Source organism: Aythya fuligula, chromosome 5 (assembly GCF_009819795.1).
Source record: "Aythya fuligula isolate bAytFul2 chromosome 5, bAytFul2.pri, whole genome shotgun sequence".
NCBI lineage: Eukaryota > Metazoa > Chordata > Aves > Anseriformes > Anatidae > Aythya > Aythya fuligula.
The window spans coordinates 37,322,773-37,343,678 of NC_045563.1; the positions used below are offsets into that span (position 1 = coordinate 37,322,773).

Consider the following 20,906-nt stretch of genomic DNA (forward strand, 5'->3'; position numbering starts at 1 on the left):
GGGAGAAAAAAAAAAAAAAAAAGGTTGTGTTTTCTGCCAGGCTTCACCAAACACTAGAAAGGCTCGTAAGGCCCTGGAGCTCTCAGAGACCCCAGTCCCATAACAGGATCTGACTTACTTTGGGAGATAATTGTTCCCTGTCACAAAAACAAAAAGTGGCCCTAATTCCTTTCCAATGTAAAAAACAAAACAAAACAACAAACAAACAAACAAACAAAACAGTAGGCTAGGTGACCTGCAATTATGTCCATGGCCTTAGGATGTATTCATAAACAATTTACTGATTTCCTCCATTACTAAGAAAAGATTTCATGTATGGTACTTCATCAGTAGATTTTAAAAAGGTTTTACAACAGTGGGGTAAAAATATCCACAGTATGCATTTGGGTAAATTGAAGTTAAGAAATTAATTATATTACTAAAGATTGTACAGCATATATCAAGTGCTAAGATCTGAATAAGACCTTATCAAATCACATCACCTTCACAGGCAACTCACTGCAGAGTTTGACCTGATCAGGGACTTGTATATTCCTATGGAAATGATTATCCCCAGGTTCACATCTTCCTCTAAATCCCCTTGCAAGGAGAAGCTCTCCATACACAGACTTTCTCCTTTCAAGCAGACGCAAGCTCAGCCACCCCAGCAGTACCATCCACAGCTGCATGCTATGCACCAGCTGGAGGCTTCCTCTTGGCTTCTTTCCTTGTCAGTAGGAAAGGCCCCAGACTGGGTGAGCTGTACCACCACTGGGAATAAAGAGGAAAAACAGACAGGTCGAGGGAAAGCAGATATATACAGTCATCCTTCAACCCTCCTAAGCATCTAAACCCCACACGTACATTCTGCCAGGTAAAAACAAACTGAGCGGATTGAGAATGGTGAAAGGTTAAGATGCCCTGAGTACTAGAGAGCAAACAATTAGAGATGGGGCCACAAACGAGCCCCAATACAGGGAATAGCTGTGGAGTCCCTACAACTTCTGCAAATGTTAGGAAAAAAATACAATACGGATTAAAATGATTTCTTAGGAAGCCATCATTTCTTTTGGGCCATGCACAGCACTTGAGAGTTGTGGCTCCCTGAAGTCCAGTCGTTTGAAAAGGTTTTCATCAAGGCCAGGTTAATGGGCCGCAACTCAATAAAACTCTTTATAGAGCAACCTAAATGGGTTGTGTCTCTCCTTCCCCCACAAGAAAATCCTGTCCAGAGGAAACTGTTTAGGAAGGAGTTTCCTTTCTACTATTTTATAGAAAGGCAACAATGGCAGCTAGAGACGCTTTATGAGAGGCATTCCATAAATCCAAACCAATTAGTGCAGAGAAGTAGGTAAGCAGAGTTTGTGTGTATATCCTGAAAATGTCCATTAGCAGACATCTGGAAACAACTCCAAAATGAACAGACTCAAAAGGCAGTTGACCGTCCTGCTGTTGTCTCAGCCCCCAAAATGTAGCAGCACATCTGTATATTTTCCTTTAGTGCAATGCATACAAATTCCACGTATTAAAAAACATTGCTAAGACTGAAGTTGAGTGGTCCTTGCCTCTCGTCTTAAGAAAAAAGGGATGGCAGAGGGGGTAGGAAGGAAGGAAGAAATGCAGATGCGTTTAAGACAGTTTTGCAGGGGAAGTAGCAACAGCAGACAATGATTTGAACAAGAGAGTTAGCGAAGGGAAAGCCTTCAAAAGCCTGATGGAAAACACGAGGTGGATTCAGCGTGGGATGAAGAATACAAAGAAATCTCAATCCTGAAGTAGCAGCATGACACTTATTTTAACAAAAGTAAAATAATATCAATTAGATCAAACCTTCTCACCAAATTCAGATTACTTTTAAGATTCAGGTGTCACTGCTAGTGGGAAGCAGAGATTCTGAAATCTTTAAAACAAATCAATTTTAAAAAAAAAAAAATGGACCTATGCAACATTAGCCAAACTTCAGATAAATCACTTCTTGTCTGTTTGTTTTGTCTTAGCATTAACTTTTACGGTAAAGTCCTAATGTTTTTTGGGTAAGCCAAGGCAAATCAGTTATCTTCCCTCACTGTACTCCACTCTGACCTCAGAAGTGGTTAATTAATAATCATTGATTTTACGTTGCTGTATTTTTTTTTAATGTGAAATCAATTGAGCTGCTTACATCTCTGAGCTCTGACATATTTATGCTAAGCATGTGTTCCTAATTTAACTACCGATCATTTTATTATTTACGCCACAGATTAATCTTAAAGAAGTACCAGGAATTCCTTACACGACCTCCAATTCACGAGGTGGCGGTGTTGCCCATGGTGGCACAGAAATGTGTGATGACTACAGAATAAAAGGAAAAGGAGAGATTAGTTATCCAGTGTCAAGAGAAAGCTGAAGTCAAGTGAGATAAAAGCATGTTAGAGTACTTTTGACTTGTCTTTTCTGGATCAGGCATTTTATGTCAGGCAGGCCTTGTTTGGTGTTCTTCTGGCTCTGCCCTTTAACATAAGCCATACCAGCAGTCAGTGACTGCAAGAGCTTCACACAGCCCTGAGTTCTTCCATATGCAGAGGCCAATTCAGTTGCTCAGGTAGCAGAGGGGTGGAGAAGTAGTTGAAAAGTTGGGTCAAAGAGACAAAGTGCAAGGAAGCTGAGAGAAGCTGAAATTCTGCTTTGCAACAGCAGACATAACAGGACATTCAGGAGGCAGCAGCAGAATCCAAGCTCCAAACTCTCAGCTCTGTAACAATGGCAGTAGATGCTCTCAGTAGCTATGTACAAAACAGGACTTTTTACAACAGAAAAAAAAAAAGCTCAGTTTGTTAGTGCAGTTCTTCCTATAGTAATGAATAACAGTCACAGGCAATGACTCCAATAAAAATAAACCACCATTGCACGCACATGTGGCTGGGCTTACTCCCAGAGGAGACATTCAATACTTGTAAAGGAAAGAAATGGAAGGAAAACAAACAAGAGGAGGAGATAGAAATGAAAACTGAGAATCTTTTAGGAATGGAGGAGAAACGGGGGAGTGGACAAGTCCAGGAATGAGGACAGTCTCCGAATGTCAAGCTCTGCTTTATCTGTCTGGCTTCAATTGTTTCTTCTAAAAACTTGTACATACATAAAGGACTTTTTCATAGTGCACAATGCCAGGACCCGGGAATCAGGATTCATGACTTCTTTTCCTAATTCTGCCCCTGTTTCCTTGAGCAATTATGTGAAAAACATATAACATTCCTTTGCTTTAGTCCGAAATCATGCATGGAGACAGACATCTGCAGCAGCTTCATATTAATTTCTGCCAGGTGGGCACAGCTCTGGAGATGCTCTGCTTTTCCCTACAGAGAAGGTGCAGCAGAAGTATCAATACATAACTGCTCTGTTATTTCCTTGAATGTCCAGTGGGGTCAGTTCTGTCCCCCCTCATAAAACCAGAACAAAGGCACGTGCTGTGGCTGTGATGTTCTCCTCTACCTTCACATGATTTCACCTTCACATTCTAGCACTTGTTGCCCGTAAGCAGGAAGCATTCACCAGATGCTCGTGGCAGGAGATTAATTATCCACATTTTCTAGGTCCTGAATCCATCCTAATCCACGTAGTTGCTAGCAACAGATGATCAGTCTGGAAATTGTTCCAGTGTGCACGTTTTAGCCAAACACCCTATTTCGAGTGAGAGAGCTCAGCATGTAATATGTGCTGCCACTCAGACATGGTTTTAGCTTCGGGCACCGTAATGAGGAGCTCTGAATATCCTTGGACTGAGTAAACACAACTTCAACAGAAGGAAAACCACCAAAACCTCAAATAAGCATCAAAGACAATCACAGACAACAAAAGCACAACTTTCCAAGGTGAGCTGCCCCGATGTGCTCCAGAGCAATGACTGCCCTGGCTGCATTAGGCCAAATGAACAAAACGCTTCTTTTGGCTCAGCTGCCCTCTCCCAGGCTGCGAATGCTGCCCTGCGCTCTCAGCCTGGGCGCCTCTTTCCTGCCTGAGGTACCTAAGGATTCACTGTAACTTCAGCGGCAGGGAACTCCACTGCCCAGACAAACACTGGTCCATTTCAAGTTTTAATTGAAGAAGAAAACACAGTCACGTATGTTTATCCAAATTGTGTCTGAGCTGTAACAACCTGGCCTGGGAAGTGCAGAAAAACAGGCTGCCTCCAGTACACTTCCACATAAGCCAGGGAGGATCCTGGCTTCTGGGACATCTGGTGCAAGTTCCCCAGGGGGAAATCCTGGGTATGCAGGGCCAGTCAGCTCCCTTCTGCTCATGTAACACCAGACCCGGAGAAATTCCTCTTCCCAGAATCACTTTCTGTCTCCCTGCCATGTGCCTTATTCCCTACTTTGTAAACTGAATTTTGTTGTCTTTTCTCTTTCTGAGTCTCTCCTGGTTTTCTCAGGGGAGATGCTCTAGAGGTCAGGATACCTCACAAGAGCTTGGCCATGAAGATTTCCTATGCTATAAAACTGTTGAGGCCCAAAGCCCTGGTAATTGTCCAACATGAGGGGTAATGCAGGAGAAGCAGCTCGTAGCTTCTACTAAGCAGGAAAGCAGCCAGCATGTCCGGGTTACCACAAAGAAACAGCACCAAGAAAAGGGATCTGGGGATGGTGCTGCGCCTGGAGAAAGCAGTTGGGTAGCATAAACGTGGCCTCCCAGGGAAATTCTCCTGCGTGGCAGCCTGCAGTCACTCATCAGACTTACAACACACTGGTACCAAGAAGAGAAAATAAAATTTATGTAGCTTTTCAGAGCCTTCCATACTGTTCAGCTTGACTTTGGTTCCAAAAATAAGAAGAGAGCTGAAGGATGCAATTTTTATTTATGACACATACTGGAACACTGCCTTATCCCCCGGATCATGAACCCCAAGTCAGGAAGGACTCATAAAGGAGCAAGAGTACAATAACACCCGAGAATGTATGTCTCTTCCACCACGCCTGCCAGACTGGCTTTGAAGAGATGGGACCAGCTGAGAGAACAGCATGGAAGCCCCACAGCTGCACACTTTCTCCTCCAGAACAACATATTTAGAGATGCTGCTGGCCCTTCTGTCCACGTGGCTGAAGATGTAGGGATCCAACCAGCTTCCAGCCTCCCCAACACACCGAGCAGATCAGCTTGGTGCAATTCACAACCACAACGTGAGCAATATGTGTTCTTAAATATGTAATTTTTTACATATTGCTTTTGCATTGCCATCATGATTTATTGCTTTTATTATTCTTCAGATCTCTATGAAGCTTCGTTGTGGTAGTTTTAGCAACATACTTCATCTACAGATTAAAAAAAAAAAAAAAAGTACCTTCAGTATCATTAGAAACAGGTCCCTGTTTCTAATGCATCTCAAATCCTAATTCAGCCAATACTGCCAATACTCTATCCTTCCATTTTCTTTTGGCTTACTGAATGATGAAAAAGCTCAACATTATTGTTTATAAATTGAAAGAAAATCAATCCTCTGTAAGAGGGCATCATAAGTGTGCTCTCCCCATCCTGCATTCATTGTTTTCAGACATAAATAAAACCAAGTCCTTCATACTTCCTTGATATAAAGGCATAATTCTAAATTCCCAGGCATCAACCAAAAAAAAAAAGATGGGATTCAACCAAGTCCTAGACTGTAGCATAAATATTTTTCACCCATACTAATGGTTGCAAAATACTTTTGATATGAAAGAAACAAAAAAGTTTTTTTTTTTAGTGTGTTCACTTAGTCCTGTTCCTAAAAGCAATGTTTGTGGGGAAAATCTCACATGACACCACTGCTAAAATCACGTGTGAGAGAGCAGTGTTATCTTACATAAAGTCTCAGCAGAATAGATTTTAGATTCCACTGGGCATTGTGTAATAAGGACAAGAAAAAATGTTAATAGATCTGTGAACTAATGTATACAGAAGCAATGCATGTACATTTGGAGTCCTATCACACTGTATGGGCATTGAGAAAATTTGACAGATTTAGTTTAAAACTTAATTTCAATCTCTCCACACGACTCAGATTTCATCTAGCAAGAACATTACTGGGTGAGATTCTACCCAGTGGAAAGCAGTATGTTAACAGAAAGATTCATGGCCTTATAAAAATAACCTGTATTACTGAATGTACGAGAGGTGAATAACAGCATCCTGGAAAAACTTTTCTCCAATAAACATGAAATGTTTAGGGAGACTTCACTAGCATTTCTAGAGGATAGTGGATATCCACCAAGAAATAATTTTTTCCTGGCCAACGTTGCTATTTTGTTACCAAAGGTAGAAGCAGAGATGCTTATTCCAGTGCATAGTATAGCTGACAGTTGGACCCAAAACACTGCTTTAATACCCTAGAAGACAACGTGCCCTAGATAACAATCAGTACATTAATAAACCTTAAGTTGGAGGAGAAACAGAAGCAAAGATCAAATATAATGGTCATTCTTTCCACAAAAACACTGAGTAGCATTTTACAGCTTTTAGATACTCTCTCACACAGTGATTATGCTTGAGAAATTCAGATCGGCCTATGTGCAATAGGGTTCCTAACCACTTGTGAAGTTCTGAAAACAATTTGTCATACTCAAAGGATAAACATGTAGTCATAGCAAAGAAAATGCACAACTGTAGGAAAAAAAAAAGATGAAAAAACCCCTCTCAACCTTTTCTTTCTTGCAACACTATCCAAAGGACAACTATTTATTGTATTTCTTACAGGAAATACATATTTTTTCCTTTATTTAGTACCAAAAAAAATATATATATATAAAACTCTTTGAATTCTTTCATGCTAAATTACATGTCTCATTTAAGCCTGCTAAGTTGTTTCAAAGGAAGACTAAGATGGCCATTCTAGGAATACCAGTGAAAAGACAAAATGCATGAAAAAAGGAGAAAAGAGTACTTTTCTCTTGTTACAACATGTACCACATCCACCAGGAATCATGAAGAGAAGCTAAGAGGGAATTAGATGACTTTCTGTCTGTAGCTTGAGATGACTACAGTTTTTTATCTTAGTATTAGATAGACAAATGAAGAGTGAAGCGACAGTAAGAAGGAACTTCACCGCCGTAAGGTGGAAAACAAACACACAAGCTAGACCAGAGACATCACTTCGCTAAGTGAAATAGCAGTGCTGGCTCAGACCTGATAAGGCCTTATTGGCTCAGACTCTAAGCCAAACCTCCTGGATCACAGTAGGCTCTGTACAAGGCCAACTCAGGTGTCTCTGCAAACTGAACTCCATAGTTTCCAGTTCAGTGTTGTGGAGCACTTAAATACCCGGAACCAGAATCTACAATGACAACTGCACAGCCAAATTTAGTGGAATGATGCAAAAAGCCAAGACTGGTCACTCAAGGTGAGCACAAACACCTCTGACACAGACTCAAGGTTAATTTCTCCCTATCGGTATCTGAAAAGTTCAAGTCACTATAGGTGAGAGCTGAAGTCAGGACGGGTCAGGTGGGTACTTATAATGCCTTTTAGCTTTTAGTCAAGTATCTTCCAATGTTTCCACAACACGGGCTTCATCTTAACACACTTACCATCTCCTGAACACATCCTTTCCATTCCTGATCGAGCAGATGCCCTAAAATCCCATCTTATTTTTCTAACAGTCATGGCAATCAGTCAAGGGAAATGTAATATTGTGAAAAATATATGTTTTATTATTTTCTCGATGCAGCATGATGAGTAGAAATGATAAAGAGCTAGCTGGCCTGGCAGCTAGAAAGCTACTCACTGGTTATCACTTTCCTGTGTTGTCATTCTAGAACAATTCAATGACTTTAGATTCTCAAAACAAAGTATAATACCCTAGATATACAATATACAAAGTCCTTAGATGATTTTCCCTTAACATGCCTACAGCATCATACAAGTTGCAATGCCTTGGATTAGAGGGATCATGTCTGCTCCCTACCCTTTCATGGGTTTGTTGTACCTCTTCCTTCCACTGGAGAAATATAACATTACCCAGGCTGGGTAAGCTGCAAAGAGTCTTTGTACAGTGACTTGAGACTCCACCAGCCCCAGCAATCTGACCAAACGGCTCAATAAACTCAGTTGTAGAGAGAATATACACACAGGCCTCAAGTCCAGCCTGTCAGCTTATGTTACAGACCAAAGGGACTGATGCTAACATGTTTTGGGCACAGGAAAGTGGCAAAGCTGCCTTTAACTGACTGCTGCTGGGACAAGGGCTCACAGCAGAGGGATGGACTGGATGTCTGGGGACAGAAGTGTGTATCAGAGCTCATCTGTTCAGGCACTTGGTTTCCTCTCAGAATAGCAATGCCATTCCCACTGTAATTCTATTATTCCTTCTTAGCACCTTGAACACAAACGTCTAAGCCATACCCAGTATTACAAAGGCATTTCCAGTGTCTTTGGTACAATGGTACAAATATTTCCCTGTTTCCTTTGGAAATACCCTGCCTGATCTACTTTAGGATAACACTGGCCCTTTTCACAATTGCATTGCACTTTTGGCTTAGTTACCCTGTGATAAACTGAACCACTCCAGTATCAGCTTCACTTCCAGCTGGTATGCTCCTTATGTAAAGCAGAAACAAATTTATAATGCCCAGTATTACTTTACATATTATTTATATAATGTCTTACATTCCACTACACTTTCACAAATTAAGCTTGCCCAATTCCTTCACAATGCTATCCTGATCTTTTTCTCGATTAGAAATTCCTCCCAACTTTCAGTATGCTATATTCCAAGACAAACTTAACAAAACTTTTCTAAATAATAAACACTTAAATTTCAGTTAGGCATTTTAGTTTGGTTGTTTTCAATTACAAGAAAAGAGAAAAGGGGATCTGGTAAAAGACAGGAGGCAGGAGGATTTGCCAAGGCATTCCAAGGATAAACAACTTTGGTCATTGCCACTCTGATGTTAGGAGCAATGACATTTCAGATATTGATGAGAGAATCTGCCCTAGGTTAATTCCACTCTGCTTTGAGGGGAAAGCTCACACTGAAGTCCAACCAAAATCAGAAAAGTGGTTCTATATAAACAGGATGGGAATTTGTGTCCATTCCCTCTCTGCAAACAGGCTTAAGCTTACAAACAAAGCATTTTTCAGACAATTCGGACCAGAGCCTGAGTGTCATATCTGGTTCTTTCTCTTATTTTGATGCTGTTTTAGTGAACTGTAAATACAGTGTTTGTAAAAGGCATTGGACTAACAGCCTCACAGGCTGAAGTTCTCTGTTTAGATTCCGAACAGATTTTGCTAATCTTACCCCTCCAATTCTGGTCTTTCAGTGGTTCCCCATAACGAACAGGAGATATAGCCCTCATCTCTGAGAACTGTGCTGATTAATATGGAGGTATACAATTACCAGTCAGAACAAGGCAAAAGGCCATTTTTCCAGTTATAAAAGTGAGAAAGTATGTACAAATTAAACAAATAGTGTCACTGTGACTATTGGTCACACCACGGTAACAATTCTGTTTTTTTGTGGTAGGTTTGGAAGAGAAAAAGGAATATGGGGTTGATAATACTATAAATGAAGATGCTGCATTATTCAGGATGGAAGATAACTGAAATGTTTGTCCAGACCCTTATCTACAAATTTACATGCTAAATATTCGCTTTGTTATGAACTTGCAACTTGGATAAGTTTTGAAGTATACAAACAGGAGAGAGGAAGGAATGCAAAGTGATTTCTAGAGCCAAGGCCTCAAAGACTGAAAAATCAGCCATGCTATCAACAGAAACTGGGAACAAGGGAGTGGAGAGTTTTGCAATAAAGCTCCAGGCACAGTCTTGGCTATGTTAATCTTTTATTAATGGTGAACACTGATGAAGAGACATTTACGGCACGCTAAGGAGAGAGAAGTCGGTGACATGAAGGCCACAGTTAAAACTACTGCAGTGGATGAGTTAAATAAAATAGAAAATGGAAGAGGGAAGCAGGAGCAGTGACTTCACAGACAAGGAACTATGCACTATAAGGTGATACAAAAACTTAAGTGTCTGAAACACAGGCAGCAAAGGTTGAGCAATATCCTGCTTAGTGGCACATAAATGGCAGTGAAGAGATTCCAGCTCTGTTCCCAGCTGCAAACAACTTATTCTGGCAAGTTCCTTATCTCTCAGTCTGTTCCCTCAGTTATGAGAACCTGGCAGGGGCATTGTGGAGATCAGTCAGCAAATGCTTGCATAGTAATTTGAAAATATAATGTCTTATGATATGGTAAACTCGTAACCAGTGCAGGCTGGCAGCAAGCAAAGAGGAGTCTCTGCGAGCTGACTGGCCTCTCAGTCAGAAACAACTGGGATGATGCAGTTCAGTCCCTGACAAGCACCCACCCCTGCCACCAGCCTCAGGAGGAAGAGTTGGTATAACTTAACTGAATGAGTTTGACTCTACCTCGGAGATACTCCTGCTTCTTTGTTAAAGATGCTTTGAACTACAGATCAACGTGTTTGAAGTTTGCACAGCTGCTGCTATGTTTTGTCAATCTAGCATTAGAATAACCTTCATTAAGAAAAACTGCAAAGCTAATTTAAAAAGAACGGAGAAAAACATAAACCATTTAAAGGTTTCCTTCTGTTCTTTTCAGTTTTATCTAATATCCTCTCATTTCTATTTGGGTTCTTTGCTAACAAGTTGATTAGTGTTATATAAGCACCTGAGTAAATGAGTTCTTGTTCAAGACTGATGGAAAAGTTCTCCATATAAAAGTGTCCTGTTAACAGGAGAGGACCATAAATCCCACCCCATTTAATGCAGACAGGACTGCAGTGATGTTTATATTGTATAACAATCTCCCACAAGTCCATTAAGAAGGAAGCTCACTGCAAACAACAGAGATGAACAAACATAGAAGTCAGGAAAGTAAGTGATCTAGTGATGTCTGAGCTCTAGATACTTGTTCATGAACCTTCTCAATTTTTATGGCATCCTTTCATTTGGCACTTTTGCTGGATTAAGTCACTAACATACTGCGTCGATAATCATCTGTTTATGCTACAATCATGCATTGTGTCCAGTTTTATCCTGTTTTTATCCCATCCAACTCAAGGTCATATCGCTGTTTATGCTTGTATATCATCTATGGATAAGCAAAAGATTTCTGTTGTGAGAGTTATCAGTTTAGAGACTTTTTATCAGAAAAAAAAAAAAAAAGGTACTTCATTATGAATTTAAAGGATGTGGTTTGTAAGCTTGTGTTAAAATGTGAGCCCATAACAACCTTTCATTGCATCTTGACTCAAAACATTCAAAAGATGGTAGGGGTGAGGCAGAAGTCTTAGAGATTTTTTTTTTTTTTTTTTAATGGAAGGGTTTGCAGAACTCAAACCAGTGCTCCTGCAGTCATTCCACAGCTATTTCTTCAAAAGCAACATTCTCCATAAGGCAGAACCACAAAAAAATTAATCTCGCCTGAAAAAGATCTATTTTCCTGCAAAATTTCCTACCCTTTGCATGACTCCATGGCATCATTCTTCCTTTTGTCTTAAAAAGTCTGTGTCTCTGTACTTTCACAGAGCTGATTTTCCATATGACAGAGATATTATATAATGAGATGGCTTAGAACAGATAAACACTTTCTATCACTTCCATTTTGACACAACCCAATAGCCACATCCCTTTTCTATCACTGCTTACTGAAACTCAGTATCCACTGTCATCTGCAGATTTTCTCATGTCTAAACACTTGAATAAAAAGTACTGCACTATGTACAGAATTTGCATTACTGCACTGTGCACATGATTCATGTAGCATACACAGTCAGTTTTTCTCAGCACAGATTGAAGCTGCTAAATGGCACTTCGTTTGTCCTAGTGCTTCTGCTAAAAATGCACAGGCAGAGCTCTCTTCTGTTCTTGCCTAGGGTACTGAAATCTCCTTCCCTGAGTTTCCCCAAATCCTAGTTCAGCAGAAGACAGAATGTAAAGAACCGTACTTTTTGCCTCACACATAGCTATGGGCAGCAACCTGCACACATCCTCCGTCACCTTCTTTGGCCAAACACTGATTTCAGTGCCCAGTTCTCTGTGGGCTCTTTCTCCCCTCACCATGTTGAAGACTGAACTAGCTGCTTCTCTGTTGCCACTAAGTAGGTGAAAAGCTTTCTGTCTGCATTTCTCAATACCAGTGGCCACCTCCAGCTTCCTCATCTGACTCCAGAAGTATTTTAAAACTACTAATTTTTTTTTCATTGCTTCTTCCATTTGCTTTAGTATGCATATATAAACGTTACAAAGTTAGTACAAGAAAACACACCAATACTCTTGGTATTTTATTTGTATTAAACATTATTACTTCCATCACTTCCAGTGATTTCAGTACGTTTCATCAACTTATATCCCATTGCTTCTTCTTTCTTCCCAGTAAACATTATCATCTCAAAGTAATCAGAAACCTTTATAGTATGAGGCTACAATCTTTCATTAAGCTTTGATACACAAAACATTGATGCTACTTCCAAATTTCAGTACTGTACTTGTTCTCCTCTAGATTATTATGGCAAAACTTATAAAATCAACCTCAGTTAGCACATAGGGCATATGTTTCTCTCTCAGCCTACTTGCTCTGCTTGCAATTGCTTTTTTTTTTTTTTTTTTTTTTTTTCCCCAGTTTATTTGCTTCCCTTTTTATGGATGAAAACCTCACTTGATATTATCTTTAAAACCAGACAGCTACAGAGTCCATGTAACAACTATCCTCAGTGTTTTACAGGGAGAGGTAAATCTAGTCTCACATACATTCTGAAGCCTTAGTAAGTTACATACACATGAAACTTAGTCCCTGCTCCCCTTCTCTCTCTCCCAGCCCTTCCCCATGCAATACCATGGTTACTTCACCATCACAATTTTGGAATGCTTATTCAGGGCTTATTCATATGATACTGAGCAGACCAAGACAAAACAGCTGTTCTGTAACCAAGGACACAACAAAAGTTATGTCTGGCATTATTAGTCTGAATGAGAGATGGCTTTCTGTTTTGTTTTAAGACTGAGTCACCATAAATATACTTATCCATTTGAACCACTTTACCTGAAGAAGGAAAAGAGCTGTACGACAACTACCTGGCATGGCTCGAAAGCTCTAGCCTGTATCTCAATCCTAAATGCTCTTTCTTTAAAACGCCACGCTGATTTGTTATAAAATAACACCCTGTGCTTCTATAGCACTTTCCATCTGAGAATTTCAAAACACATTATAGCCATTAATGCTATACTATGAGTCTCACAAATCCCTTGGAAACTATAAAATAAACCAGGCCCATAGAAGTTGCCATACCAGATCTGGCCAGTGTTTCACTTAATCCAGCACCCTGTCTCCAACAGACAAAAATAAAATGTTAAATATAGCATGTCAACTTATTAAAACCCTACCATGCTGTCCCCCAAAGACAGCTGAGCACACATGAAAACAGTAATCTTGGAGCCTGCTGACTCCAATTCAGGAAAGAAGGATAATTATAAGCATAGGGGTAACCGAGGAGCCTGATAGTTCCTAGCGCAGCCCCGTTGGTTTTGGCCCAAACTCAAAGGGCCTGCATGTTTATGTATGGAATTCAGGAAAACAAATGTCAAGGTTAATGACTTGCAAGACCCCTTGGGGAGAACCAAGTATCAGTATCCATATACCCAACAGATAATAGCAAGCTCCCTTCATGAACACGTTTGTGTGAAATGATTAACTTCTCCCACTTTCTCCCAAGCTCTTAAGCCACCGTGCTGCTTTGGACTTCCTGCAGCTTCAGCCCCACCTCAGCAGCGGGAAGGCTGCTGCTGCAGTCCACACTGGTGAGTTTTGACGGGACAACTAATCCCAGTGCAGCCTGGAAACCTGCTCCTGCCCTCCCCTCTGTGGCGTTGCTTCTGTCCTGGAGGAAACCAAAACCAGGACACTGCCTTCTAGAAGGGGACAAAAGAGGAAAGTTCATCAGCTTAAGAAACCTGTTCCTATCCAAGCAATAAAGCAAAGCTAATTGTTTTGAAGGCAGGCAGGATGTTCCAGAAATTTCATTACTTTGCTGAATTGGCTGTCGTCTTATTAATGTTCAACAGACATGTGGAGGGTGGGGTGGAAAAAGGGAGAGTTGGCTGAAAAAATGTCTTCAGGACAAACAAAATGAAGGAATCTCTTACTCAAATTTCAAGAACTCCTGCGTAGAAACTCTGTGCTTGATTTCCCTAGATTTGTTGCATACTCTTTCTGCCACCTGCTGCCCTGGCATTCCCCAAAGTTTTAGGTCTGCAGACTACTGCACCAACCCCAAGCTTTCCCAGAGCTCAGAACTGCATGAGTGAGAACAAACATCTAGCAAAACAGGGGTCTGTGCTGCCCAGGAGATCCTGTGTTTCCTGCAAGCTGCTTGCTTGAATCCTCCTTAATGATTTTATCTTCACATTTTGAAGAATACCACCCTTGGGCCTCATGGCCCAGCACACCTCAAGTGTTGATTTCTGTCTTGACAGGTAAGATTTCCCAGCGCGAACAAACACGCTGGCTCTATTACTGTACAAGTCAGATGTAAGGGAAGATCACTGTCACTACAGCCCCAGCGCCTCCAGGGCAAGAGGGAGAGAAGGTAGAGCCAGGAAGATCTTCCTCAAGTCATAAGGTGACTGAAGAGACAAAGAATTCTCTTACATTTTGAAGAAAATAAAATGTGTCCACTGTGCAAGTCAGAATAAAACACAGGTTTTGCCCTTAATAGTGCCCTAGTTTTCACCCAGATCTCTTGACCAACTGCATTCTTTCATTAATTTCCTGGGCCTAAATTTCACTTAAAACCAAGGAAAGATAATTTGGACTACAGAGATAATCTTGAGCTCTTTTATATATATATATATATATATATATATATATATATATATATGTATATGTATGTATAAAGTAATATGAGAATTTGTAAAAATGATTACTGACTTGGAAATTTTGGACCTCCAACTTAAGCTTCCTTAAAAAGTGCTGATTTTCATAGCGCTGATACCCAATACCTCTTGACAGACCCACCTTATGATGACTGAAATGGCATCTCAGGAACTGAGGAACCTTTATTCACAATTCATTTCTGAAAGTGGGTATAAAACAGTTATAAAGGAACTGTGTGTGCAAAATTTTAGTAATTTTATCAATACAATCCTGCTGCAGGTGGGGTAACTCTAGATGCCCTCTTCTACTTGGAACTCTATGTCTTGCTGAAAGATTTGTATGACTTGAAGAAAAGACAATTTATCTAAAAAAAGGAGACAGACATCAGCAGCAAGAAGGTATTTGCAAGATATAATTCATATATTCTATTTCATTCATGGACTTCACAGATATATAACTATTTATGTCACACTTCTGTTTCAAATTACTTTGCCTTTAATAACATATATAGGATTTACTAAAGCTGTTTTTCCTAACTGTAGATTTAGTCCTTCTACTTAACCGCAACAGAGTTAGCCTATGGTGTTACGTGCAAGTGAGGGGATGCAGCTGATAAAACTGAGTTAAGAACAGTGACTAAAACTGCGCTTTTGTTAAGTGCATCGTAACATACGGAATTATACAGGCTTGAAAATAACACTTCATACACTTGTGATGTAATACTTCTCAAACAAAATCAAGAAAAGCTACACATAATATTTGAATATTCTTCAGAGGCACTGCTGCCTCTTTCCACTGTCAGAGGAAAGTTCTTAAACCTTTTTAGTTGACTTTGTGTAGCATGAAGAAGCACACTGCCCAGTCTCTTGCCCACTCTTTCCTTTTCGCCTTTGCCAATTCCACCTCTCATGTATCTCCAAAGAGATCCACAGAATTTGTGAAGAGCTTTATATTTTTCACACATATGTAGTAAGAGAAAACTCATTACAGTCCAGAATAAAAGCAGCAGTACGAGCATGTTTATATTCAACTGTGGACAATCTTTAGATGGAAGTCCAGAAGATCCCTTTTCTAACTGTATTTGACACACTTAACCTGCTACCTGAGAATCCAGAGGACCACTTCTGCTTCAGTGTACCCTCCTCGCAGGAACAGAAGTGCCATCTTTATAATTTTACTCATAAAGTGCAGAATAAAACAATGACTTTCTCTCCAGAAGAGAGAAAGACTTCAACCTAAAAGTGAGAAACCTCGTGTTGTGGCAGCACAACCAGGAGCTCTAATTAGAACACGTGGTAATAATACTATAGGAATAAGATGGTACAAATTTTGCATAGCACTTTTTCTGACAGTACTCTACTTTTAACGGGCAGAAAATCAATAACATTAAGACTGAGGGTCACAGCCTTTGGAAAGAGTTACATCAATGCAAAAACAGAATAGACAAAGCCAAAAGCAACTATAACCGCAGATATCCCAAAGGACAGATGAAATCATGGGTTATGATGTTTTTAAAAACAAAAAAAATGTCATTCCCTCAATCAAACCCCAAATGTCTTGCCTCCATGCTTTTCACAGTTTTTTTTTTTTTTTTTTAATTTTAATTAAGAGGTGAAGATTGCAGGCAAAAATGCTACGATGTTTCATTCAAAAGCATGAAATCTCTCAGTGAAAAGGGTAACCGTTCTTTTTTTCGCAGACGCACTTCTGGAAAATTGCTGCTATATTTACTGCTCAAAGTTAAGCTTGCTGGTGAAGGCAGCAAGCCTCCGCTTGCAGACAGTAGCTGCAGGAGATAGAGCACTCCCTATCCTAACAGTCACAGCAGAAATTTGGCACAAAAGAGTGGAAAAGATGACAGCAAAACAATTATGGTACCAAAAGGACTAACCTCCCAGTCCTGCCCCAAAACCCTTGTACAGGAAAGAGCACTTTAGGGATTACCTTCATCTCCACCATATGCGATGCCCTAAAAGCTCAAGGAATTTGCACGCCTGTGCCAACACACACTAGGTCCTGTGACTCAGATAAGCCCATGCTAACACAGGGAGGCACTGGAGGACTGGCCAACCCCAAAAAGCAAAGGAAACTGACCGCCCTCCACCCCAGATAAGCAACTGGTCTCTTCTCAACACACAGATCATAGCATCCCCATGGGCTGAAGTACAGTTAGCCCAAGTGACCAGGCACTGCTTGTGTGGCTTAAGTTCTCTTTGTCATCAGGTTCTCACCTGTCTTGTTGGCAAGTCGTGGTATTGCAGTATGAGCCTGGTGTTGACGCTGTGACTCCATGTGTTGCCAAGGGCTGCTGTCACACAACCAGACTCCTTCTTCCCGCTTCCAGATGCTCCTGGAACTGATTGTGAAAGAAACTGCATCAGGACCGCACCACAGACATGGAAACTCTGATCAGTCATCTCAAGTCTTTCCCTAAGCTAAGTAATCACAAGTTGTACCTATAGTATTGCATGAAATTCCTACCATTCCAATTTATCTATACAATTGCAGTGTGAGTGCTCCATCTTACCCTCTGGTACCTACATGAAATGTCAAGAATTAAGGATATGTTGCACAGTAGCCAGTACCTTCCTGTAGAGATCACTATATTTTCCTAAATATCTGGAGGTGTACCATGCTTGGGACACACTTGTGTTTGCCTTTTTAGACATATCCCCAAGCAAACTAGCTTTCTGTGGGCACGGGGAAGCAGGCCAGCAGAGTGACAGTGTATATATAACTAAACAATGAAAAGTGAATTTAAAGGAGCAGAATGCGGTGCAACAATACTCTATCTAAACATTAACATACTGCTTTGTGCAAGCAGGCAACCCCCACAAAGCAAGGAGCCCCTTAACCGTAAAATACCATTCTGGTGTCTTGGAAATCATATGAACTTTATATAACCCTGAAGGAAAATGCACTTTGCTGTGATCAGCAATGATAACATAAAGAAGTGTTTCAAGTAATGCAGCATGATCCAGCTTGCTGAATTGTCACTTCACCTGAGTTCTCTAGCACTGAAGCCAGAGAGCCCACTCACAGATACACATACAGATGCAGGCAGGCAGGGGCCCAAGCCCTTCACCTCTGTTTACCACAAATTCTGTGCAAGATGAACAGGTAGATGGTTCATTTGCTTATATTTCAAATGACACTTCAAGAAGTGAGCAAAACAGGCAAATTAAAGACATTTAGGAAAAAAATAAAACAATTGTTATGTGGATATAATGATAATCTGCAAGTTGAAAACTGAACTGTTTGAGACAGCCACTGTGTAATGTTTAAAAGCTACGAGTGTTGGCCTGAAGTTGAATGAGAAAAAGTTGGATTTAAAGGAAGGAAACTTCCTGTCATCTATCACACAACAAATGAAACTGCCACAAAATTAAGGCAACAAAAAATTACAACATCTATCAGGAAAAAAACAAAGTTGCTTCCTCAGGATGGTCATGAAATCCTGGTTAATTAAAGTTAGACCAGACAAGGCCTTGAAAGAAAACAGTGGAAAAGATTATTAGAGTGTAAAAAAGCAGATTATATAGTATGACAGCTCTAACTTCTACACCCTGGTAGAGCCAGTCACAGCTCTTAAAGAAATATTTCACCTTGCTACAAGGTAGCTGATGTTTTAAAGGGCAAAAATAGACTTAAAAAAAAACACAGAAGGCATTGCACTGACTCTGCAATACAAATTTCAGAGCAGTCTTAAGTTTCTGTCAAAACAATCAGTAATGCAACAGTATATGTTGAAACTTAAATTGTAAGTATGAGGTTTTGGAAGCAATAACTGTACTGAGATGACAAAGTCATCTCATGCCCCAGCAGAGTTTCTGGAAGATTCAGACTAAGACCCTTAATTGCTTTTACATCTGTAAGGTTGTAGGTTTTGTTACTTCCAGCCCCCCCAGCTACTCAGAATAGAAACACAGTTTCTTCATTCGCTTAAGCTTATTATTTGGTAAAATATGTAGAAAGGGCAAGACCAAAAATTACTATCACGCAGTAAAAATCATTATTTATATCACTACTGGTAGTTTGCAAACAATGACATGGATATTGTATGAGACTGCATTAGGCAGAGGAGAGAAGCAGGCTGGAGAGAAGGGCCTGGAATCACTGCAGTGTCCTAAAGGACCCATCTGAAGACCTCAAACCTCCCCTCCACCTTTCCCTGAGTAAATCAAGGTTGAATAGACATCAGCTGGCTTTGAATTAGGTCTTTAAATGTTTAGGGTCTACAAAAGAAAATAGTGAAGCACCTGGTTCAAGCCAATAGTTTGCCAGGAGCCTGGACTTGGTAGCTGACTGAATTACTTCCCACATCACGGTAACTCCCTGCAGCATGCACAATATCCACTTCTGAACAAAACCTGTTCCAGTCTGAAAACAGTCTACAACGGTGCCATCCAGTAAGGATGGCTGCTTGATGACTGCTTTTCTTTCCCCAGAACAAAGGTGTTGGTGTCTTAACAGGCATCAGACTTCTGCCTGAATTACACACCACAGGAGCACCTAACTGGAAGTTGCAGCATCAGGAATACTATTCTGTTAATTAGCCCAGCCAAGCTGCATTGGGAAGGTGGATGTGCCAGCAAGAATAATTTATCTTCATCTACATTTCTGATTTAATTTGCCACATGGAGGGAAGAACAGGTTCAAGTGTTAAAAGCAGGGTGCTGGGAGGTCTGTATTCCATTCCCTTAAAATGACTGAAACAGAGTTACTTAATTAAGTTCATTCAGTTCCGCAAAATCCCTGCACCACAGAAATAAAATATTGTTACTGTACAAACAGGCTAAGGGAGAAAAAAAGAAAGAGAAGCAGCTTTAAAGCCTCGCAATCCTCTCTTCATCAAACAGAAGAAGCCAAAAGTTCCTCCTGTAGCTGGCACTGTCCTTTCCCACCTGCTAGAAATGGGTAGGAACCACAAAATTCAACAGAGGCAGCTCAAGGTCAGCTCTGGTGGGCACAGAACTGCCAGAGGACCTTTGCCTTCATAAAAAAAGCCCAGGCGCTCCGAAAGCAGCGATTGTTGGCTTAACAGCTGCAGAAGTCTGTCTCTCTACAGTAGCTAACGCAGAGCAACATCTTGCTGTTGGGGTCCTGAACTGGGCACGTAAGCGGTTCAAGGTCTGGAGCCTGGTGACACAGGGAAGGCACGGCTCCACAGCAATCCTAATGCTGCATTCCTTGCAGGCCTGAAACCTGCACCAAAGCGAACAGGAGTGCTAGAGGTGTGAGGCTTGTGGCAGAACAAGCAAGCTAATTGCTGTAGTTTAGTTTATTGTATTGTACAGAAGAAAGCCTACGGTACCATGCTGTACCATTCAGCCCCCATCTGAAGAGGGCTGTGTGTGACCCACTTTCAGGCAAATCCTCTTCCATGAAGTTATTCAAATTTATGACTCTGGTGCAAAGTGGTTAGTAAGCCTGGAGCAAAGTTACAGTGAAGACTTTACAGGATGGAAAGGAATGCCTCACAGGAAAGGTTTCCATTTTATAAGGGATCCTCCTGCAATCCGATGCATTAGGCAGACAGGCAAACCAACAAGAAGCGAGCTAAATGCAGGGGAAGCAGCGCCAGCTTTGCAGAGAAGTTCAAGGACAGTGACAGCATATGCTTCTTTCCTTCTCCTTGCTCTAAACACAAGAAGATAGCAAACGTCTCAGAGGAAGGAAAGACGGTATGTTAAGAAAATAGATTTATATTCAAGCATGGCCCTAAAGAAAAGCCAAACTTATCTTTTCTGTTATTTCAAACACTACTTAGTCATTAATGAACAGCTCAAAGAAAATGGATAAATAAAACTGTTCAAAGACAGAGTGATTTTTTCAGCCTTGATCTTCCAAACCCTGGCATTTTCAGACTTAGATATAGGAGTATCAGGCCAGCCTTGGCCCGAGAAGAACCTGGCTCCTAAAGGCTCCTTGGCTCTAAAGGACTTTGGTCTCTGCTCAGAGGTCCCCACATGTCCAACCTGAACCACCTCAGAGCAGTACGGAGCACCAGCTGTGACAGGAGGGGCTTACCCATGCTGGGGGTGGGTGCTTCCCCACAGACAGCTCCGTGCACTCAGCTGGCAG

The 20,906-nt window shown here is 40.8% G+C and overlaps 1 protein-coding gene across 1 annotated transcript in view; it reads right to left on the minus strand.

The window, feature by feature from the left end:
• The window catches only part of RAD51B (RAD51 paralog B), a 379,679-nt gene that overhangs the window by 131,302 nt on the left and 227,471 nt on the right, over nucleotides 1–20,906 (minus strand). The window contains 1 exon segment of the mRNA XM_032188425.1: nucleotides 17,054–17,178. Within this exon segment, the coding sequence (XP_032044316.1) occupies nucleotides 17,054–17,178 (125 nt within the window).